The sequence below is a fragment of the Anarhichas minor genome, unplaced genomic scaffold, assembly GCF_050575085.1.
Source record: "Anarhichas minor isolate MPS153535 unplaced genomic scaffold, ASM5057508v1 ptg000007l, whole genome shotgun sequence".
NCBI classification, from domain to species: Eukaryota; Metazoa; Chordata; class Actinopteri; order Perciformes; family Anarhichadidae; genus Anarhichas; species Anarhichas minor.
This window is the reverse complement of record NW_027466453.1, coordinates 4,707,855-4,730,630: the sequence shown is the minus strand read 5'-3', so window position 1 is coordinate 4,730,630 and position 22,776 is coordinate 4,707,855. Positions and strand designations below refer to the sequence as shown.

General features: G+C 46.1%; 4 protein-coding genes across 10 annotated transcripts in view; all 4 read left to right on the top strand.

Moving 5' to 3' along the window:
- LOC142940771 (myosin-9-like) overlaps positions 1 to 2,603 on the top strand; it is a 31,791-nt gene extending 29,188 nt beyond the window's left edge. For all 3 annotated transcript variants that reach the window (XM_076083100.1, XM_076083098.1, XM_076083099.1), the window contains 3 exons: positions 295 to 403; positions 517 to 689; positions 959 to 2,603. In XM_076083100.1, the coding sequence (XP_075939215.1) occupies positions 295 to 403; positions 517 to 689; positions 959 to 1,067 (391 nt within the window). In that variant the 3' untranslated portion in view covers positions 1,068 to 2,603. The remainder of the gene's footprint in view (positions 1 to 294; positions 404 to 516; positions 690 to 958) is intronic.
- Positions 2,604 to 2,824: 221 nt separating this feature from the next.
- LOC142940870 (mitochondrial glycine transporter A-like) lies at positions 2,825 to 7,831 on the top strand. Of its 2 annotated transcripts, none has more exons than XM_076083107.1 (8): positions 2,825 to 2,871; positions 4,605 to 4,702; positions 5,157 to 5,281; positions 5,494 to 5,578; positions 5,708 to 5,887; positions 6,415 to 6,583; positions 6,744 to 6,904; positions 7,004 to 7,831. In XM_076083107.1, the coding sequence occupies exons 2-8, from the start codon at positions 4,688 to 4,690 to the stop codon at positions 7,124 to 7,126; spliced, it is 858 nt and encodes a 285-aa protein (XP_075939222.1). In that variant the 5' UTR covers positions 2,825 to 2,871; positions 4,605 to 4,687; the 3' UTR covers positions 7,127 to 7,831. The 2 variants fall into 2 exon arrangements, with proteins under 2 accessions (XP_075939222.1, XP_075939221.1); XM_076083106.1 differs by lacking the exon at positions 2,825 to 2,871 and adding an exon at positions 3,631 to 3,980.
- Positions 7,832 to 9,156: 1,325 nt separating this feature from the next.
- Positions 9,157 to 11,880, top strand: rpsa (ribosomal protein SA). Its single transcript, XM_076083105.1, has 8 exons — positions 9,157 to 9,295; positions 9,845 to 10,014; positions 10,163 to 10,281; positions 10,553 to 10,798; positions 11,111 to 11,239; positions 11,350 to 11,512; positions 11,611 to 11,631; positions 11,743 to 11,880. The coding sequence occupies exons 2-8, from the start codon at positions 9,882 to 9,884 to the stop codon at positions 11,835 to 11,837; spliced, it is 906 nt and encodes a 301-aa protein (XP_075939220.1). The 5' UTR covers positions 9,157 to 9,295; positions 9,845 to 9,881; the 3' UTR covers positions 11,838 to 11,880.
- A 1,906-nt stretch (positions 11,881 to 13,786) lies between these two features.
- ubn2b (ubinuclein 2b) lies at positions 13,787 to 22,769 on the top strand. 4 transcript variants are annotated; one of them, XM_076083102.1, is made up of 18 exons: positions 13,787 to 13,965; positions 14,055 to 14,482; positions 15,310 to 15,438; positions 15,547 to 15,648; positions 16,031 to 16,162; positions 16,274 to 16,380; positions 16,710 to 17,217; positions 17,508 to 17,578; positions 17,660 to 17,789; positions 18,046 to 18,152; positions 18,277 to 18,387; positions 18,774 to 18,917; positions 19,063 to 19,113; positions 19,209 to 19,251; positions 19,436 to 20,794; positions 21,090 to 21,291; positions 21,810 to 21,878; positions 22,118 to 22,769. In XM_076083102.1, exons 2-18 carry the CDS (start codon positions 14,120 to 14,122, stop codon positions 22,162 to 22,164), a joined length of 3,675 nt encoding a protein of 1,224 aa, XP_075939217.1. In that variant the 5' UTR covers positions 13,787 to 13,965; positions 14,055 to 14,119; the 3' UTR covers positions 22,165 to 22,769. The 4 variants fall into 4 exon arrangements, with proteins under 4 accessions (XP_075939217.1, XP_075939218.1, XP_075939216.1 ...); XM_076083103.1 differs by having other exon boundaries at positions 13,787 to 14,482; positions 19,436 to 20,758; XM_076083101.1 differs by having other exon boundaries at positions 13,787 to 14,482.
- Positions 22,770 to 22,776: the final 7 nt, after the last annotated feature.

Below are 22,776 nucleotides of genomic sequence, written 5' to 3'. Positions count from 1 at the left end.
AGTGTGTGGATGAAGCATTAAGTTAACTTTTACTCTCTCGGTAATATAACCCAATGATATTAAACCTACAAGCAGGTCCATGCACCCGACCCAACCCCACCGTCATAGATCGTCTCTGCATTAGGAGTACATTTATCCTTCATACTTGAAGTGCATTTTTATGGTATTACTTCATTGCAGGACTTAAATCTTTTTTTTGACACAAGTCGAGGTCTAAATAGTTCCTCCGCCACCAGGTTACACCAGCCCACATTATGTGACGTTAGTCTGACCAATGCTGTGCTCTTGACTCAGGGAGAGACAGGGTGCCACCAAGCTCGTGAGACGCACCGAGAAGAAACTGAAGGAAGTCATCCTGCAGGTGGACGACGAGAGACGCAACACGGAGCAGTACAAAGACCAGGTCAGAGGTTCTCCGTCACCGCTGTCGAGATGATAACGGTCGTAGCCCACATCCGGGAGAACGGACATCGGTACTCTTCTGTACGTCTAACGCCATCTGTGTCCAAATTGCAGGTGGACAAGTCGAACTCTCGTATGAAGCAGCTGAAGCGTCAGCTGGAGGAGGCTGAGGAAGAGGCCCAGAGAGCCAACGCCAACCGGAGGAAGCTGCAGAGGGAGCTGGAGGACGCCTCCGAGTCGGCTGACGTCATGAACCGCGAGGTCTCCACCCTCAAGAACAAGCTCAGGTGGGAAAAGGGTCCTTTCATTATTATCCATTCTACACAGATCTGTTGACGTTGGTGAATGTATCATTAATCCTAGTAGACTGAAAGAACTATATACAAGAAGCTAAATGCAAGACGGTGCCCTTTAAAGTGCCAGCACATTATTTCAAGCGTGATGATCAAATTGAGTTTTAATGCAGTGAACTTTCCATCACACCAACGTCTTCAAATGTGTCTCACAAAAAAGTGTAGTTTTAATCTCTTCTTTCTTTCCCATTATATCTTTTTAGGCGCGGCGACTTCCCCTTCACCGTGCGCCGCACCGTTACCCGCGCGGGCATCGAAAGCGACGAGGACAGCGAGGCCAAGCCTGAGACCCCCGAGCCCAAGCCTGAATGAACCGCCACAGTGCCACTCGACTCCTTAGAACCGCATCACGAATAGGCCGATCCAAACACACTTAGGAGCACACATTACTGTACCTACTGAGCGGGCAGGAACACACGAGTCAGACTTAGAGACAGGGATTCGACCCGCTCCTCCAAGTTCAGCCCTGTGACAGTCTGATCTCTTTACCATTGACAATCTATGCATTCTTAACACACCTTCACACATACAGAAGCCAGTAAACTCGGACAATCGCCATGCTGACAAGGTTTTTTTTTTGGGGGGGGAGCCAAATTAGTTTTGTTTGCTTCATTTTTTCGTTCTCTGGGAAAAATCTAATATTTTTGTTAGGAAACATTACAAATATATTAGTCCTGATTTGGGATCTATTTTTCTAATTGAAGAAAGAGAAAACAAAGAAAGAAGTAACGTAGATGAAGACAGATTACTGGAAGGGGACCAAAGTAATATCTCAATCTATAGAATTGTATTTTATGCCGAAGTTTTTTTCAATGATAATGGTTAAGAATGGAAGTGCTTCATGTTTATTATGCTCGCGCTTCAGTTTATAATGAAGGTTTATACGCGGAAATGTATCCTATCAATTTAGCTGCAGTTAGTACTCGTGACTACGCTTTTTTGGGCTTAATAATGTTATACACACACGTTTCTTGCGGAAATGAAATTGAAGGCGGATTCCAAGTGACACAATTGGGGACTCATTAACGCATACTGAAGGCATTTGATTGTGACTGTGCGGAAATTTCTTAATTTTGCACTGAGTTGAGAAAACAAACAAAAGAAACACTTAAGCCTAGACATTATAAACCACTGCATTTCTGTGTTTTTTTTTCACTGACACATTGGCGGAGAAGCTTGGAAGTTTTGGCTTGGCAGTGCGTGTTTTCAGTCAGTAAGCGCACAGACTGCCAACACACACTAAGGCCTTAATGCAGCTGAATTCTACTGGGCGGGGTTTTGTTGGCTTTTTTGGTTTTTTTTCCTGGACATGCATTGATTCTTGTTTTTTACATTTATTATCACTATCAGTGTTTTTGTTTATGTTCAACAAGTTTAAATGGGGTGACGGGGTAGTCTATTACTCACAGCACACACTGTATTCTCAGAGCACAGCTGGCTGAGGGGGAAGTACTTCATCACTGTAACCAATGTACACTGTACTCTGGCTGACGGGGCTTCATGTAGACATGAGTCAACATGTGGTCAAAGTATTGAGCAGAAGTATAGGATGAGCGGTTTGATCTGAGATGCTAGCTCTGCTAGAGACCCCTCACAGGCTGTGCTCGGGGCTGCTTTCGGCTCACACTGCTGGGAAGTGAGAGGAATGTGTTGAGAATAACAGCTCACAGATAAATAAATAAAAAAACACAAAAAACGATCGCGCTTTCGCACTTAAAAAAATCAAAGAAAATCCAAAAAAAGAAAACTGCATCTCCTCAGTTCTTTTGTAATGTTTGTCTGTCTGCACCTCTGGAATGGAAAATCATGTTGGCATCATTGCAATTAAAGAGGCTTTCTAAACCGCTACATGTTGTCTACCTGTGTCTTTATCGTTGGCTCGTACTGATGTTTTCAAGTCAATACTTTGGGGATTACGTGTTTAGTAAAGTCAGGTTTGAAGTCCAAAACTTGACTCCTCTGAGACTGAAGTTGTTGTTTATGAAATGTATTTTCACCAGCAGAGGGCAGTAGGGGGTTCTCCAGAAGACACATTAGGACACAGTCTGAGCACAGCGAGTCAGAACCGGTTTAAGTGAGTAAAATATAGTAAACGAGGACTGCGTGAGACATTTGGGTGAGAACGTTTTTCATATGACGCACGTTTGTTCTATAAGACATGACCAACCACGACTTCATAATACGTTTTGTTTGTTGGTAGTTTCTGTTTCTAGATTTACATTTGTGACAAAGGTGTCAGATATAGACAAACATTTTCTTTATAGCTAGTGGTGAAAAGTGACTCGGTACATTTACTTAAGCACAGGACTATAAGGTACTTAAGTGTTTCTATTTTCCACTTCACGGGATAATGTACTTTTTTTTACTCCAGTTATACATCAATATTAAAAAAGGGAAACTTAATATTGTTTCACTTGCAAAACAAACTCATTGAAGCATGAATACAAGTGATGCAATGCTATAATAATTGTACAACGCTTTATAAGGACTCATTCGGTACTTTTACTTATTTGCCGATAACGCTTCTGTACTTTTACTTCACTAAAATGCCGACTTTTACTTGTAAAAGAGCAATTTGTGGTGGTGGATACTTTTACTGGAGTAAAGACTGAGTTCTTCTTGACTGAATGTACGTTCAGAAATAGTCTTTGTTGATCTCAACTGCATAAAGTCTCTACCAAGCAGCAGTGTTTTCATGATATATATATTTTTATAATAAAGGATAAAAGACTCTTCTCACATTTTTTTTTTAATCTCAGGTACTAAGTATTATGCGGTGCCCCTTTAATAGTGACACAACGGCCCACTGTTTAACCAATCAGAAGCCAGCCCCTCCAAGATGGGCGGGGCTTTGTCACCGTTATGATATGCCGCGTCATGGAGCAGGAACCGGCCGGTTTGAGTTTTCAAGAAGACGGTCAGAAACAAAGTCGTGTTTTAATGTCGCAGCACAGAGCTTTAGTGAGGAGTAGAGTTCAGGTGTGCGGGAGGATTTTCGCTGACATTTAAATTCGTCGGTGTTAATTTTCAAACTCCTCGGCGGAGAGAGAACTTGACTGTGACACTAACTGGTAAGGTGCGGACCCGCGCGCTGTCCTTTCAGAGGAAGAAGAAGACGTGTTTTAATCACACAGGAGGCGCTCTGTCAAAGAACCCTCTAGTCTTTTCGTCACCGTGTCGTTTATGTTCATTGAACACTTTCGAAAATTGCCACATTGAAGGAGGGTAAGTTACAGAAGAACACACCTGAAGTATTTCTAGACTGTTTCGTATAAATAGATAATTCTGGCCCTGCATGTAGCTATCACACAGTGTAACATACCATTAGCCCCATAGGTCTGTTAATAATCATGTGTTGAGCAAGAAAATACTGCAGACTGGTTCTGTCTGTTGAAACGGTTGAGCTGCATGCACCCTATGAATGCATGGTCAGATGATATTGGTGTTATTTGGCCGTTAATGGACTACATGGGGTCAAATTCAATTATAACCAAAACTGCGTGTGTGATTTGGAGACATTGCTCAGAAAAGAAAAAAGGTGGCGTTATCAGACTTTGTAGACCTTAGATAGATGCAGCTCTCTCACACACACACACACACACGTTGCGTTAAATCATGCACCAGATCCATCCTAATATGTAGCACGATCTTCGGTTAGTCGATAAGTAGTTGTGTGTTGTCTGTCCGGTGGTCGCAAATAGGAAGCACATTGTCGGTCATGTGATCTGTATATTTAGCCTACTGTGTGTGTGTGTGATATCTTCAGACAGCAGGGCACATGCACCTGTGTGAGTGTCTCAGTATGGAGAACTGAACGACGACATCTCATTGTTTCCTCTTTTTTTCCAGGTGTGCAGACACTTCAGAGTGGACAGCAGCAGAGCGACAGATTGGCAAAGGAAGACGAGAGATTTTGCGTGTGGAAAGAAACTATGGAACTGTCACTGGTGAGTCTTCCAAAGCTTTTTAAATTGTTTACACTTTTGTTTATCTGATTATCATAACCTTTTGGGGTTTTAAGCAGAAGGATCATTCTTGTAGTCGCGCCTGATTTTAGGTCAGGGGCATCCTGTCTGACAGATGACACCAGTCTGACATACTTATGACCTATTCTACCCGCCTTTTTCACTTTAACTAGATTCTAGTGAACGTGACAAGTTCCTGGATTATTACATTTAGGGAGGCAAACCGTGTTACATCACAGCTGAATAATACAGCGAGGGTGGACAGTTTATTTTACTGGCACAGTGTACGCTGTGAAAATACAGTCAAAAAGGTGGGTTAACCTGTGTGATTTGATTTGAAAATAACTTTGCTTTGTGTCACAAATCAAGCTTCATTATCTGTAGCACGCGATTAATAAAGCTGCGTATGAATCAAATGTTTCTTTTTATTCCTCAGGCCCACCCGGCCATCAAAGCCTTCATGTGTGGCTCCGTCAGTGGGACCTGCTCCACGCTGCTCTTCCAGCCTCTAGACCTGATCAAGACCCGTCTGCAGACTCTGCAGAGCAGCATGCAGCCCGGGTGAGTCCGCGCACACAAACGCACCGTTGCATCACATGTGTTGTTTCCTTTACGACCTCCCAAAAAAACCTGCCGTGTTGACTGGACTAACACAATAGTACGTTTGACCTCGGCTAATCCTTGTTATCACACATGCAGCGTGAGGCCCCGTGCATGAAGGCAGCATTCATTATGTCCCCATCGATCAGCTCATCTGAGCATTCCTCTTTCAGCTCTGGCAGAGTGGGGATGATGACGGTGCTCCGGAGCGTGGTGCGGACAGAGAGGCTGCTGGGACTGTGGAAAGGAGTTTCACCGGTTAGGACATCTTTATTCTGTCTTTACTCCCCCCCCCCCCCCCTCGTCCCGTTGAAAGTCTTCTCAGTGTGTTAAAAAAAAAGTCCCCTCTCCTGACTCTGCCCTCTCATCCATCTGCTGCTCCTCCAGTCCTTTGCTCGGACCATCCCGGGAGTGGGGATCTACTTCAGCACCTACTACTCTCTGAAGCAGCACTTCTTCCAGGACGGCAGCCCAGGGGCCATGGAGGCCGTGCTGCTGGGAGGCGGGGCCCGGACGGTGGCAGGGGTCTTCATGCTGCCGGTCACTGTCATCAAGACGCGCTTTGAAGTAAGCACAGACAGACAGTGCCGTCCCGATAACATGACCAGTGGTTCCCACCTTTTTTCTTTGATGTACTCATCATCAACACCACCAGTCATGTTCCAAATGTGTTCATTCGAACCAATTTCAAACCGGATGTTATTTCACACTATGAATCATATAAAAGTGGATATTGTTGCAGTATTTTTGTCATACAATTGTGCTGTCAGTGTTTAGGTTGCTTTGGTCAAGTTTGCATTCGTCCTAGCTACCACTTGGAGTGTCAGAAGTTTAACGTTTTGTCCATTTATCCATTACTTATGGCTCATTGACTTTTAGCCAGCTATTTAAAATGTTTATCTGTTGCTTTTTAGCTAACTAATTTGTTTCCGTGCACTATATCAGCATGCAATGTTCAGGTATTATTGTCTGACTCAGTATAAAGAGTGTAAACCAGACAAACGAGCTGCACAGTGTGCTTTTCCGTTTTGTGTGTTGTCTGTGTTGAGACGAGTGTGTTGAGTGCATACTGAACTAAACAAACTGTGTTTCAGTGCGGCCGGTACAGTTATGGCAGTGTGACCGGCGCTCTGCGCAGCGTGTGTCGGACTGAAGGTCCTGCCGCTCTGTTCTCTGGCTTGATGGCCACTCTGCTCAGAGATGTTCCTTTCTCTGGAATCTACGTCATGGTCTACAGCCAGACCAAGGCCTCGCTGCCAAAAGGTAAGCGCATACCCCGAGGTCATTCAGCAACAACCTGCAGCATGTCATTGTTTTAAAAAAAAAATCCCAAATTAAGGATACAAAAAACAGTAACTGTTAGTCTTGCTTGGGCTATTTATTTTAATTTGAATTAAATACCCACCGTCTATCGTCCTTTAAGAAATCAGCACATCTGCTTCCGCCCCCCTGGCTAACTTCAGCTGTGGCGTCCTGTCGGGGATCGTGGCCTCCCTGATCACCCAACCTGCTGATGTGGTCAAAACACACGTCCAAGTGAATCCACAGCTGAGGACGGCCGAGGCGATCAGATACATCTATATGGTAACTGTCTGCCTCCTCTTTTTGCTTTTGGGCAAATCCGTTTGAACAGACTGTTTTTAACTGTCCTTGTTCTTCCGTCTCGTCCTCTCTCGCTCTCAGGAACACGGACTCCAGGGGTTCTTCAGAGCGGCAGTTCCACGGGCACTGAGGAGGACCATGATCGCTGCCATGGCATGGACTGTGTATGAGCAGATGATGGCCCGTTTTGGACTCAAGTCCTGAAGGGGAAAAGTCGATAAGAGCCTTGTGAGTGAGAGAGAAGAGCTCAAACTCAAATCCCAGAGTGAGGAGGCTAATATGAAACAGGAAGCTACTCATGAAGAAGTTTCACCACAACACAAGAGGTGCAGACCGGTGAATGAAGACGGTCTGCACTTGTTGTCTAAAGACTAACGGGCACATTACCAAACAGGTGAGGAGACTTTGCTCCATGAAATGTGCTCTGCTGGCTTATGGCGGAAGTTCAGGAAGCAGATTTTTGGCCAGTGCTTCGTCAGTCTGGAGAGAGTAATTTAAAATACCACCTGCACGATACGACGCCCTGTATTGCACATCAAGTTTTAAAAATAATTCTGATTATTTAGCCTCTGTGAGAATTCCTGTCTCCTGTTGTCACAGTTGTGATCTCTATAAGACTGCATTACTCAAGACGGTGTCCCAGATGCAGCTCAGACTTCTGCAACGCACTTTGACCCCTGCGGTTCTGTCGCACGCACAGGTTAAAACCTGGAGAGACTCTTGAAAGCCTCTCCAAACACACAATGTTGTTTATATTCTTACTTTATTTTTCTTCTGTAAAACTACATATGTGCATTCATCTGCCTTTTTAAAATGTGTCTGAAGTGTACTTTCATGTAAAGATGTTTACCGTTTTAAGGATTTTACAGAGAATAAAGCACTGTGCAGTGTAACTATGTGGAACATGAATCTTGGTGTATCCATTTTATCAGCATCAGTGATCCAGAGGGCACCCGTGTCTCATGACACACTGAATTATTAGCCCAGGCTGTGCAGGGTCGCTGTGACACGACGGGCCTAATATTCAGCTTATTTCCAACCCGACGTTTCATCTGTGTGCAGAACCAGAAATAAGCTGCGCGTCCATCATTTTGATACTTTTGATTATCTTTGATCTATTTGATTCCCTTCCTTTTAAAAATCAAAGTGATCTTTGTAAAAACTCATGTTCAAGTACCTGAACTGCATGATATGTACTTTGTTACTTTTCTCATTAATTGGACGGGATATAAAAACGATGCAATCACAAGAAATAGATTAGAAAGACGTATCAGTCAGCACGTTGCAGCAGAGTGTCGGAAAAGAAAGGCCAACGACTTTATCACAGCGCTGTGAGACGGAGATAAGCAGCAGAGGGGGAGTAGTGACATGATGTCAAATAGGGTTAGGGTTAAAGTAAGACAGCGTGAGCTATCTGCTGAAATGATTAATCAGAATCAGAAACTCTTTATTGCCACGTTATGTTTGCACATACAAAGAATATGACTTGGTGCATGACAATTACTAATAAAAACGTGAAAATAAAATGCATCTTCTTAGAGAAATATATGCTGACTAAACTTTATGACTTTTGTTGTTTTTTTCATCTAATTTGGTTGATGTATTTCTATTAGACACATACACTTCTCTGTGAATAATATAAAGCTTGGTATCAATCTTTGTCTTTTAAACTTCATTTGCCTGCAGGCTACACACCTCATTTGTGCCACATGTGGATTTTCCAACTGATTTACAGACCATAGTTGGAAAGGCTGGATATAAAATGGCAGCTTGGCCAATGGAGCATAGTAAATCAGATAGTCACTGTATGGTGAGTGACCAACACGACTCTACATGTGTTGGCAATCCAGATTGTTTTCCTCCAGAAAACAACTCAAAAAACATGTTATTCCAGCGTGTGACACATCACTCTCACCTTTTTAGCCTTATTTGTAGGCTAGACATATTTCCCAATCAACCCACCTATCTACCTTTTTATTGAAATTATGTCTCAACTCGTAGTGACATTGTGTACATATTGTGTTCTGTTTGCCTGGAACTCATTATCTCGAGCAAATAGAGTTGCAACACGGGTCAGTCTTTAACCGGAGAGTCAGTGTCTCGGCATTGTCTTAATATGGTCTTTCCATCATCACTGTCTTAATATGGAACACCCATCCGACCCGTGAACCGACCCGTGGTTACCTCTGCGCCCATCGTTACATCATATGGCACAACACCACCCCCTAGTGGTGGATTTAGGGAAACGATATCCGCCCCACACAATAACCAACCAATCACAGGCTTTGAAATCGGGTACTTATACTACGTCATTTCCTCCCAGCGCCCTCTTTTTCACCGTGTGGTCAGATTTCCATACGGCGTTGTTTCGTGGTGAGTTTTTAATCCGTTTTATTTCGATAATAAAACTTAAAATGACGCCTAAAAGACGAAGTAAAGACAGACTGCCCGTTAAGCACGCTATAAGTCGGTACAACCCCGACCTATCGTGTCTTTTTCGTGTTAAATTATCCCAAAGAAAATATGCTAATATGCATAGCTAACTTGCTAGCCGCTGACACGCGCTCACCTCGTAGTGTTCCCCTCACGCATGACTCTTAATACTTCTATGAGATCACATTGGCAGCTAACCGAAATGAAATACAATTAGAAATCTGCCATTAGAGATGTAAGAATACAATTACGTAGACACACACTTGGTTTGCGTTTTGGTTTACGCTCTTCCATGACCCGGTAGTGTCTGTGCCTAGTTGGAAGTAAGCTGAAGCATAAGCTTCAGCTTTTTGCCCAATTAATGATATAATAGTTTTATATTATATATAGTGTAATGCATCATATAATTCAAGACTCAAACTGCTTACGTACTAGCATTAAGACACAACCCGGCCACTGTTATCTGACCTGTGCTTCTCCTTTATCCAGCTCTCCTATCACTCGTAACTCAAGGAAAGCAGTCACGATGTCCGGAGGTCTAGATGTCCTTCAAATGAAGGAGGAGGATGTGCTGAAGTTCCTGGCGGCAGGAACCCATCTGGGAGGAACCAACTTGGACTTCCAGATGGATCAGTATGTGTACAAGAGGAAAAGTGACGGTGAGTGAAGAAAGTGAAATTATGTTGAAAAACTAACCTGCCAATAAACTTTTTTTTTTTTATGGCCATCTGCACCGTGGTTGTACTCAAAGTTCTAAATGAAGTTGGACCTTCTCCTCATGCCTTGGGGCTCTCCCTCAATCACCAGGTGTGTACATCATCAATCTGAAGAGGACCTGGGAGAAGCTGCTGCTTGCTGCCAGGGCCATTGTTGCCATTGAAAACCCAGCTGATGTGTGTGTCATCTCTTCCAGGAACACCGGACAGGTAAAGTAAAACTCTCTCGATGAATTACTTTCAACACTGGTACATCAACTGTGATAAGCACTCTGTTAAAGCCGGGCACTGATGTCGGTGTTCAGGTGTCGGATGTGTGCAAGAGTGAGCCGGCCGGGTTTTCGCTAACATCAGTAGGACAGCTGTCCCATGACTGGAGTTTGATAGTGACCTGTGCCACACTTCAATTTGTTTAACTAGAATAACGATCAGAATTTAACTGAGATCCTGAGTGTAACTTGTTCTTTCTGGTCCCCTTCAGAGAGCAGTGCTGAAGTTCGCCTCTGCCACCGGTGCCACCACCTTCCACGGTCGGTTCACTCCCGGTACATTCACCAATCAGATCCAGGCGGCTTTTAGGGAGCCCCGTCTCCTGCTCGTGACAGACCCCCGTGCTGACCATCAGCCACTGACTGAGGCGTCCTACGTCAACATCCCCACCATTGCCTTGTGCAACACTGACTCCCCACTGGGATATGTGGACATTGCAATCCCCTGTAACAACAAGGTGAGACCAACTGAAGAACTAACATATTCTGATTTTTTTTTTTTTTTTATTACTTCAGCAAATTCTTGAATGTTGCACGCCGTTAGAGCCCGGCGCTGTCTCGTCTGTGCAGTGCTGGGTGTAGGACGTGTGCTAAATAATAATGCTGGTCCTCACTCCGTCCTCTCTAAACCACTCAGAGGGGGTGAGAGTAGAGGTCTTGCCACAAAATGTTTAACTTTTTAATATATCGTCATGCAGCTGTGGACCTTGTGAAACATGCATATATAATGCAGATTTTCTGATGCAATATACTTTTCTGCGACTGTGCAGGGTCACCACTCTGTGGGTCTGATGTGGTGGATGTTGGCCAGGGAGGTTCTCAGGATGAGGGGAACCATCTCCAGGGAGCACCCATGGGAGGTCATGCCAGATCTGTACTTCTACAGGGATCCCGAGGAGGTAAGACGAACACGGTGCACCTTGAGAACTGTACAGTGGCTTGAGGTTGCTGCAGCATACGTGTTGCATGGGTTGATTTGCGCACTCTAATGCACACATTGTCTATGCAGATCGAGAAGGAGGAGCAGGCCGCAGCTGAGAAGGCTGTTGGGAAGGAGGAGTTCCAGGGTGAATGGAGCGCCCCCGCTGCTGAGTTCACCCAGCCTGAGGTGGCCGACTGGTCTGAGGGTGTTGCGGTGCCGTCTGTGCCCATCCAACAGTTCCCTGCCCCCGGTAAGATCACTAGTTTCCTTTCGGTAAACAACCTAATCGAACCTTCCACTAATGTTTGTACTTTATTTGACACTAAACTGTTTTTTTTCTTGTTACAGCTGCTCCAGCTGTTAAGACAGGTGAGATATTTTTGATTAAGTTTAAAATGAATCTAAAAATTAGCTGAACGCTTCAAAGTGTTCATTTCACGACTTGATGCTAAATCCATTTTATCTTTTTTCCCCTTGCAGAGGACTGGAGCACCCAGCCAGCCACGGAGGACTGGTCCACTGCCCCCACTGCCCAGGCATCCGACTGGGGCGGCGCTACGTCCGACTGGGCTTAAATTGATCGCTATGGCAACAATAAACAGTGTTTTCACACTTTGACTTTGTATTTCTGTTTATTTAATGGACATTCACTGAAGGTTACTGTTGGCTGTAATGTTCCGGTCACAACATAAATCGCTGCTGAAGGCAATGTGATAAAGCCAGTGGAACATGTGACACTTTGAATATTGAAGAATGATATTGTGACAATTTGTTGATTCAGCATCGTACAAAGCAAATCCTTCATACTGCTGATATAAGAGGAATTTATTCACTACATGTATCTTAAGGTGTAAAAATGACCACATGTCAAAAGACATTGATAAGGTTTAGTGAGAACTATAATAGTGTAAAATGGTATCATGGTGAAGATAAGCTGACCATAGGGTAATGTGGTAGTGCAGCCGGTCAGCCCAGTACAGGTGAAAGGAGACGTAGACATGACTGTGCTTTGTGTTGGGCATTATTTAAACTAAATCATCTTGCATGTTGCAACGGCCTTTCAAAATGTTGCAGAAAATGAAGTAAAGTGAGTTGGGTCTTTGCAGCTGATGTACATCAGGTTAATATAGAATGCAGCAACACATTGTAGACCTGTAATTGGATGAAATTGCACGGTGTGGCTGTATGTACATGCATACATTATTTGTATTTCATTTCCAGAGAGCAAAATGTCATTCTTGAGAAGCTTTAACCAAAACAGTTTTTTTTCTCTTTTTTTTTTACTGATTGACTAAAGATCTCGGTAGATAATTGAGAGTTAATGGTTGCTCAGGAGAACCATGAAAGAAAACAGGCTTATGGTAATTGAGCCAAAGTAGATTTAAATATAACTGAAATAAATGAGGCTGTTTCGGTGTAACACTTTTACAGTCCCTGTTCTGTTCAAATGAAAATATTAAAGTGGTTAATTTGAATAAGATTGATACATGAATACAGATACAATCTTTGTGATCTGATGGCATCATTACTCATACAAAGACTAGCACTTAGGCTGGACAAAAAGTATGACATGTAATCATATTTTCATATTGCAAAAATTAATTAAATAACCCGCCAACTCAACCTGCAATGCTGTCTCTGCATTAAAAGACGCCTCATGCTTCAAGCGTTATGACCAAAAATATGTTTTTCCATAATGTTGTGTTCATTTTGAGTGCATTTATTGTAGCGTATTCATATCTAATTGCTATGAAATCACTTTATTTGAGAGATTTTTTTAAACGTATCAAAACACTGCATTTTGCAGCACTGCATTGATTTTTCTGCGTGTTGTCAAGTTTTTATTTTCTTCAATTTGACCAGAGCAGACAAGCACATAGAAATATACCAACACAAATACTGAAATCAGAGTAATCATATATCTTGTATAGCAAATGAAGATACTTAATTTAAAAAAGCTGTTTGTATAAACGAATGAATGAAACGTTTGTAAAATAATTAAACTGTTTATGAGAAGTGCAATATCCCCGTTCTTAAAACGCAATTCGAACTTGGCATGTATAGTTTAAAAAGTGTTAACTGCAGCATTAATTCAAACTCCCAAATCTCAATCTGTACTCTCTGCATCTGAATTACATAATTGTCGACTTTATTTTATAAGAGTACATTGCAACGGTGAAGTTCACTCATACTTCTGAAGTGCACCTCTTTACCTTCAGGGGGAAGATGGAGGATGTATGGTTTCATTTCCGGATTTTACGAGCAACCAGGGCAGAAAAAAAGCATCATACGTAATCCCTGCCTGTAGTAAACAGTGGTGATGCGTTCAGGGGTCGAGACATCCCGCCCGTTGTAAACAGTGATGATGCGTTCAGGGGTCCGGACATCCCGCCCATACAGAACAATCGTCCCCCTGCACATTCGCGCTTGTCTGTCAGGTGGGCGTGTTTCAGCGCTGCCATTGGACAAACACGGTTCCTTTTCCTCCCCGGCTTCCGCTTTCCTTTCATACGCACGCCCAGCCACTGAATAATGATAATAATGATCAAGATGGCTACTACAGAATCCTCCTTGCGGTAGCTAACCTCCAATTTCATGGAACCGCTCAAAACTGTTATTTCTCACAGTTTAAGTCCCTCGGGTGTCGGGGGCTCTGCCGGGGACACTACTGTATGGATTAATACGGGCCGGGAGGAGATAAAAGTAATTGTGTTGCCCGCCGCACACATTCTGAGGAAGCTAGCTAGCAGAGCAACTAGCTAGCTCTAACGTTACTTGTCGACCATCTCCAGATCTCCAGCCAGCGGGCGGCTCGAGAGGAGTGCCGCGTGCCCGGTCGTCGGACCGACAGCGTCAAATGGCAGAGCCGAGGAAAGTACCGTTCGTCACCATCTCGTCCTTCAACACCCCAACGCCGACCCCGGAGTCCAGCAAGAAGCGCCGCCGCGAAGACGAGGCCGTCGACATCACTTTTGTGAAAGATGGAGATGGAGGTGGCGGCGGTGCTGCTGCTGCTGCTGCTGCTGCTGCCGCGGCGGCGGCGGCGGTCGGGTCGGGAGGTGGTGGAGGTCCGTTCGGTAACGTGAACGCGAAGGGATGCGACGCCGAGACCGGGGAGGCGAAACCCACCGTCCGCCTCCACCTCCCGCTGTCCGAGCCAAGTGACCGCGGGTCCTCCGAGTTCAACTACGGCGAGCTGGTCAACACAACTCTTACTCAGGTTAGAGCGCACAGTAGGGCACCATGATGGCACCATGATGGGAGCGGGAGGGGCCTAACCTGGCATACCTTCGGAAGTGCTGCGCTGGTTGCTGTTGTGAGGCTGAGGTGTCAAACTTTGGATGTGTTGTTAATCGCGCATAAGTGGCGTTAATAAGGCTGTTACCCAGTGAATAACTGCTGTTATTATGCGCAATCGTGATTTATTTGTTTATTACACGGGGTATTAAAGTCAGGAAAGTGTTTAAAGGATTAATCCGGGGATTTTTTTCAATTCCATATCCATAAACTTGGGGGATTTACAAGAGACAAAAAAAAAATGCTGAGAAGATATCGTGACTTTTAAGTTCCTTGTGTGAGTGAAGCCCTGGACCCTCCATGCTGGGTTCAAGTCATATGGGAAGTATGGCAGAGATTGTTTACTGCAAGCGTTCATGTCACAGAGTGACCTAAGTGTGACTTCAGACACTATATCTATATATAAGTTACTTTGGCTGATGTGAGGTGTGCAGATTTGTTTTGATTGTAATAAAGAAAGTGTCAAGCCAGATGTAGCGGAGCTTTCAGAACAGGCAAAAGTTTCCAAGTTGTAATTACAACTTTGTGTTGTCGGAATTACTCAAAATGGATGCGGAATAAAACTCCACGCCCTCATTCAGTAATTCAGACTCCCCCAGATGTTTAATGGCTCCGTCAAGAGCCACAGGAGACTTTAAACAAGTGTTTTCACAGTTGTTGTAGTGACTAGTAACCCGATCTTCATGTAATAGAATTTCATTGCCCCTTTTAAAGACATCCGTCATTACTTTCTCATTTTTCCCCCCTCAGGTAAAGCCTCCAGGTTCAACAGTCCCCAAAGGACTCGCTCCTCCCCTGGACCCCAACGACCCGTTTGCCGACGATGACCGGGAGAGACGGGAGGTCGAAGCGATGGCCAAGAAGTTTGACAACAAATATGTAAGAGTCGTGTTCTCAAGATGTACCAATCTGTTGTGACAGCTGTAACCCCGTGCATGCAGAAGGATGTCTGATGTATGCATTTTAAAATGTTTGTGTGTTTTGCAGGGCGGTGTCCCAAAGAAGAAGAAGAAGGACAGGATGCAGGATCTCATTGACATCGGCTATGGCTACGACGAGACGGACCCTTTCATCGACAATTCAGAGGCTGTGAGTTCCCTTTTTGACAAAACACACACACGTCACTCTCTGCATTACTCATATGGGTCACTTGTATTCCTTAATAGTCAGCAAACTGCCTAGACTTTATTTCATTTGCGAAATATATAATCTCCAGGAAAACATATGTTGCTCTTCAATCGTAGAAATAGTCGTCTGATGTTCCCGTTTGATCACGTCTTGTATCATTATCTTCTTGTATACTAACAGCAATAACAAGATACTGCAAAAGTATAATGTGCGTGCACAGTTAAGTATCATGTTGAGTAAACTTGGGACTTTTGTTGTTATTCTGAGCTGTGGTGAAAGCCTGGCGCAGCGCGCGGTAGTAGAAGGAAAACTAACGGTAATTATGCATCTCTCCTGGCCTCAGTATGACGAGCTGGTCCCGGCCTCCCTCACCACGAAGCACGGAGGCTTCTACATCAACACGGGCACTCTGCAGTTCAGAGCGGCGTCCGACTCCGAGGGAGAGAACGCCGGCGCGGACGACAATCGCTTCAAGGTAAAATCTCATTCCTCACACGCAGGCAGATTGTCAACAATACGCAGCCAAATATGTCCGTTTTGTGTTTTATTCCTCTGACTATAAACGACCGCTGCACCTGTTTTGCAGAAGACGAAAGAAGGCGAAGAGCGGGTGATAAAGAAACGTCGGAAAAAGCCAGATGGTGGAATTCTGGAGGACAAGAAACCCAGGAAGAACAAAGTACCAAAGCCTGGGTGAGTGTTTTTACCACGGGCTTGTTGCACACAGCAATGCAGCTTAATGAGTAGATTGTCGGAGCAATAACTCAGTCAGGTGGCTAGAAAAAATAGGCTGAAACTATAAGTTGAGTAATTGTTTAGTTGATCAATAGAAAATCAGTGAATTGTTTGTCTTTGATCGTGGAAAAATGTCAATTGCAGCCTTTGAAATGTGAGGATTTGCTGCTTTTCTCTTTGTGAACGCTGTTAACTCCCTCGCTCTTAATTTCCCATAATTCTTAATTCATATTCTCCGCGTGAGTCCATTAACCGTCCTTCTCCTCGTTATGCTCCCGTCCTGGCAGAGTGTCGGCCCTGAATGTCCATCGGCCGGAGAAGAAGAAGAGGAAGAAGCTGATGAAGGATTCCATCCACCTGGCCAACATGCTGCGTCGCTTCACCCGGGAGAAGGAGGAGTTGCGCAAGAGGACCGTGCCGACTGTCGGTTTGCCGCGTCCCGTAATCGCCGTCGCCGCCAAAGCGCCCATCGCCACCAGCGCACTCTTCAGCGCCCAGCCCAAGGCCGCCGGCGGCACCGAGTGCAACATTTCCGACCTGACCGCCGACCCGGTCGTGATGTCGCTGCTGGGCTCGGCCAACAACGACATCCTGCAGGACATGATGGGCGACCTGGACTTCGGGATGCTGGACTCCCCTCAGCCCTCCAGCCCCCTGCAGGGAGAGAACGGCTCCTTTGGGATGGGACACAAAGCCGGCGGCAGCAGAGTGTCGCAGGGCACCGTGATGGCCCCTCCCCCTCTGCCCAGCGGACTCCCGGCGCCGCTCGCCAAGCGCATTGAAGACCTGAGATCGGTACGAGCTTCAGCACTCCGCTGGATCACGTGTTAGATCAGAGCTGTAGCTAAGAGTTATTTTCTTTGATTAGTCGTTCTGTTGACAAAATAGTGAGGAAAAAAAAGAGCATCATGATTACCCAGAGCCCAAAATGATGAATTCAAATTATTTCTTCAATCTGACCGACACCGAAACCTAAAGATGTTCAAGTTTTAATGCTATAAAGCAAAAATATATGAAAAATCCTAAACATCTCATCCTCCTCACAACCTATGAAATATGAACACACTGCTTGTCCCTTCACACAGGCGTCCCGTCTGTTTGACACGGAGGGCAGGAAGAAATTCTTCACACTGGACATGAACAACATCCTGCTGGAGTGAGTACCGTGCCAGATGTTCATGTTTTCAACAATAATAAGTTTTACATCTCTCACACTCGTGTCTTCACTCGGCGGCAGCATCGAGTTGCAGGTTCAGGAGCAGCCGGCGGAGGTGCGCGCGGTCGTCTACTCCCACCTGGAGGCCTTTGTGCCCTGCAATAAGGAAGCTCTGCTCAAACGCCTTAAGAAGCTCAGCCTCAACATACAGGTGCGCTGCTTTCTGCAGTTTGCTCTTCATATGTCGGTTTTGATTTGCTTTAACAATGTGCAGGATTCAATGGTTGGAAGTCGCAGGCTTTTCTATAGTAAAGGGAAATGTTTGGCCAGAGAATAATTCACCACTTTGTTTGTTTTTGATGTAATTGATTAGCAGATGATGCTAAAAGGCTTCTGTCGCCCAGAATTGATGACTGTGTGCTGGCAGGTTCGCGTTATTTTTGACTCTGCTTGTCCCCGTCTCCCAGGACGACCGCCTCCGAACGCCGCTGCTGAAGCTGAAGCTGGCGGTGTGCAGCGTGATGCCGGAGCAGATCGCCCGGTACAACATGGACTGTATCGCCAAGGTGGCAAAGTGAGGACGCTTTGTCGGGCCGGCTGCGGCTCACAGTTTATCGCAGCATCTGTTTGCCTTTTCTTTTCTTTTTTTCTTATCGTATTTCCATCCTCTCTAAAGGTGTTTATCTCTGTGCTCACAGGCAGCAGTCGGGGGAGGGAGAGAAGAACGGGTCAGAGGATGACGACGAGGAGAAGCCAGGGAAGAGGGTGATGGGCCCTCGGAAGAAGTTTGTGTGGGACGACAAACTCAGGTTAGTTTCAGGGAGGGAGGGAGGTTCGTCTCTTGTGGAAGTGGCAATAACAGGGGAACCCATGCGCACTGGGAAACAGTTTTCAAGTCGTGGAAAAATGAGAGAAAAAGTCAAATGTTCTGGAAAAAGTATTTTAAAATTCTACTATTTTCCTTTAGCTGAGAATGAACTTTTTATCTATCAGAGCTCCCCAGAGTTTATTGTAATATTGTCTTCTGAATCTTATCACAGATTGATAAATCTGATTTCCACAGAGAGGAACATATTTCAGTGAATGGTGCGACGTCCGTCTGTCATACCAGTTCGATCATCACTGAAACTGTACACAATGTACCTGTGATGCTATATATTGTTTCGTTGTGACGGAGTATTTCGATCGCGTGCAGGTTACTGCTGTGCAACCTGGTGCGGGTGAAGCTGGGCTGCTATGAGCTGGAGGGCAAGAACTCTCTGTCTCTAGAGGACTACCTCAAAGCCTTCATGGAGACCGAAGTCAAACTTCTCTGGCCCAAAGGCTGGATGCAGGCCAGGTACGTGACCGCTAAGTTAGTATTCACAATAGATAACCGCTGCCTTGTATGTCTTCCACGACAGCTTGAACTTGATTTTAGTAAACTTCCTCCACATGAATCTCTCTGGAACTGATGTCTGTGACTTGTGTTTTTCTGTTCGCAGGATGCTGTTCAAAGAGAGCATCATGGCTCACGGTCACCTCACAGGCTACACGTGAGTCACGTGACTTTTTTTATTAACCGGTATCTTCAGAACTAACTCTGTCTGGCTTGTTCTCACTCCTTTTCTGTTGTTTTTTTGGGCTCCAGAGCAAAGAAAAGGATGGTCACTACTCCCAAGGCCAAGCCAAAGGTGAGACTTGACTTTTATATCGACAGTAGAGTTTAGTTTTTGATAAAGACGTGACTGTCATTGACGGACACTCATCTCTAGACATGCAAACCTTTCCCTTTAACATGACGTGAAAGTGTGTGGTACATTTCGGTTATGATAAATACAGCTTGTGTTGATGTTTCTGTGTAATGTGTACTTCCAGGAGGCCGTGTGGGTTCAGCGGTCCACACCCTCAGCGGGCACCACGCCCTCCCCCGTGGCCCAGGTTGCCAAGCGACCGCCTCCGTCCGAGCCCATATGTGTGGACTCGCTCGACGAGGATCTAACGGCCCCCTCCCTGGACTCCATCTCCCAGGCCCTGGCCATCCTCGGCAACGCAGCCAAGGGCCTGGCCCACGGGGACAACCCCCCGTCCCCCGACGGACCCAAGGCTGCCGCCAAGCCCTCCTCGCTCCACGTCTCGCCGCTCATCCAGCAGCAGAAGAAGAACTCCGTCGGCACCCCCAGCTCCAACGCACCTCACTACATCTCTACCTCTTCGTCCATCTCCACCCCTCTGTCTCGGCCCCTCTCCGTCACCTCGGCCCCTCTGTCTCGGCCCATCTCCGTCACCTCGGCTCCTCTGTCTCGGCCCCTCTCCGTCACCTCGGCCCCGCTGCCCTCGGTGCGGGCGGACGGGATGGGGCTCGTCAAGGGTGCGGCGCAGGTGCACAGACACTCAGTGTTGAACACTCAGAGGACGTTGGCTGTGGGCATGGCCAAGGCCAACATGCCTGGCTCGGTGTCGTCGCCTAAACCGCGCCCGCCGCCCACCGCGTCCCCGCTCGTGGCCCCGAAGGCGGGGGCCCCCACTTCCGGCCTCCTCAAAGGCAGCAATAATAAAGGCAACGACGCTCTCATCATCGTGTCGCCCCAGCCTCGGTCGCACACCCTCATATCCTCCTCACACATGCTCCCCAAAACCTTCCAGATGCCTCGCCTGCCCCACACCTCGCTGAGCAAATCCTCCCCCTGCCTCACTCAGACTCTCTCTGGGGTTCAGGCCCGGCCGCAGTCCAACTTCATCACCCCCATGCACGCCACCCTCACCAAGTCGGCCCACAGCAGCATCCCGCCGATCGTCAAGCTCACGCCGCGCACCCTCAACCCCACCACTACCACCTCAGCCTCGCCCTCCATCTCCATCGGCCCCAGGTCTCAGGCAAACCCCCCGATACACCAGTACTCTGCCAAAAGCGCAGTCGGGTACCGCCCGGTGTTCTCAGGTGTCCAAGGAGGAGCGAGCAAGCAGGTGCAAGTTAGCTACACTCCTGTTGGCGGCCAGAAGACGCTCAGCAACAACAGCACCACCAACGCCAGCCTTATTAACACCATATCCATAAGCAAGCTTTCAGGATCCAGTGCCTCCCCCACAATAGCCTCTGCCAACCAGGGCCAGCGTCAGAGGCTGGGGGGCGGGACACCTCAGGGGGCCAAGCCGGTCGCGTCTGTCCCAGCGTCATCCGTCTCTTCTCAGTTGCCCCAGGTTTGCACCGCCAGCATGTCCAGATCAAAACCTGTAGTGAGTGCTTCCTTTTGTCTGAATGAATTATTTGTACTAATTACATGTACTGTGCCGTAGTAGTTTGATCATTCCACACTTTAGCTTTGTGCTACTTATCCTTTAGTAAAGAGTACTACTGAACAGGAAGATATTTTATCTTGATTCAGATGAACTGAAAGTCTCATATGTGGGAAAGAGTTTAGGCTGCATTGTGGAGGTGTTGTCCACTTTACAGCCCTGATTTTTGGGTTTGCATACAAACGTAGCTAACGTGTTTTTCTTTCCGACACAACATCTACCATCTCCTGCTCAGGTCACCACGGCGGGCGGCGCCAGCAGTCTGCTCGGCTCGGCCTCGCCGCTCCCCCTGGGGTTCGGGATGCTCGGGGGCCTGGTGCCCGTATCCCTGCCCTTCCAGTTCCCCCAGCTGCTGAACCTGCCCCCGCTGGGCTCCAGCACGGTGGCCGGCGGCTCGGCGGCCAGTAGCAACGCGTCGTTCTCCACCCTGACCCAGAGTGAGTGGGGCAGAAACATGGACGCGGCTGAAATTTAAACATCGCACCACGCGTACATTTACTATCTGTGGCAGGTTGCTAAATATGATGTAATGTTTATTGAAGTGAAATATTCATGTTTACACATTAGGGCAGGCATTGCCTTGTCTGGTGTTCCTTCATAGGCTTTGTTTTGTGTTTTATGTCATAGCACCGTTTGTTTTATCATATCGTGTGTCAAATGTAAGCTTGTGATTTTTCTCCTGTTTGACATTATTCCATTCTGTTTGCTTCATTTCTCCCCAAAATGTCTCCCTTTTCCTCTACCTTCTCTCCCAAAACAATGCCCAATCCTCTATTGGTTACTCCCCCCCCCACCTCACCTCATTCGCCCAATCCCCTCCTCCGTTTGGCTGTCATCACCCGCCCCCTTCACCTCTGTGCCATCTCGCTCTCTCTCTCTCCTGCCCCCACCCCCTTCTCCTCCCCTCTCCATCATCTCCCTCCTCGGTTCTTGTTCCCCTGTCCTGTCTCCTCAGATCTGTATAAGAGTCTCCAGGCAGGGTCTCAGGTTGCTCTGCCTCCTCACTTGCAGCTCGCTTTCTCAGGTAAAATCTGAACACTCCCTCCACCCTCAAAAGCCTGCTCCATTTACTCCCCCGTCCCCCTCCCCTCCTCTTCCAAGTGTCTGGTGTTCTCTGTCTCAGGGTTGTCCTGTTCTCTGCTCGCCTGTTGGTGGCAGCATGCCTTTCTGTGTAGTCATTTTTATCTGTCGTCCGACCTCCGTAATATGTTTTTCTGTCTGATGCTTTTCACTGACATTTCAAAAACTATCATTCCCATCCAGATATCAGTCAAAACCAGGGAGGAGACACTAAGAGGAAGACGCTATGATACAGCTGGATTTCAAAGCCCCCAGGAGGGGCGCTGTCTAATGAAATGACCATGTGACGTGTTGGGACGTGAACGTGACTTTTGGTGACTGAATGGACAGGTCTGAAATGAGGACTTTGTTACACTTAAAGATACTTGATCTGAAAAGATCGGCTCAACATTTCACGAACACCGCAGTTTAAATATAACTTTTTCAAAAAAACGATTTGATAACTTTTAAATACTATTCATAGAATTGTTCAATGAAATGACAAATACAGGTTGTCAATGTTTACAACATAGACCTATATCACTGTGGACAGGGAGAAGGAACGAATGGGATTTTTAGGTGTGTGTGTGTGAATGAGTTTGGTAGGTGGGATTGAACGTGTGCCTTTTGTATGTCTCCCTCTCTGATGCATGGTCACTGTCTATTTGGTGCTGTTTTTATCAGGATGTAATTATCACTGATACCTGTAAGAAATGTAAACTGCAAATAGAATGAGCTTTGTCTTTTCTCAACGAGAGCTGTACACTTTTTCATTGTACTTGAATTCTTGAATGAATTCTGGTCTGTATAGAACTCAAACCTACTTTTAATTAAAATTCTTTCCCTTCAAAATGGAGATATTT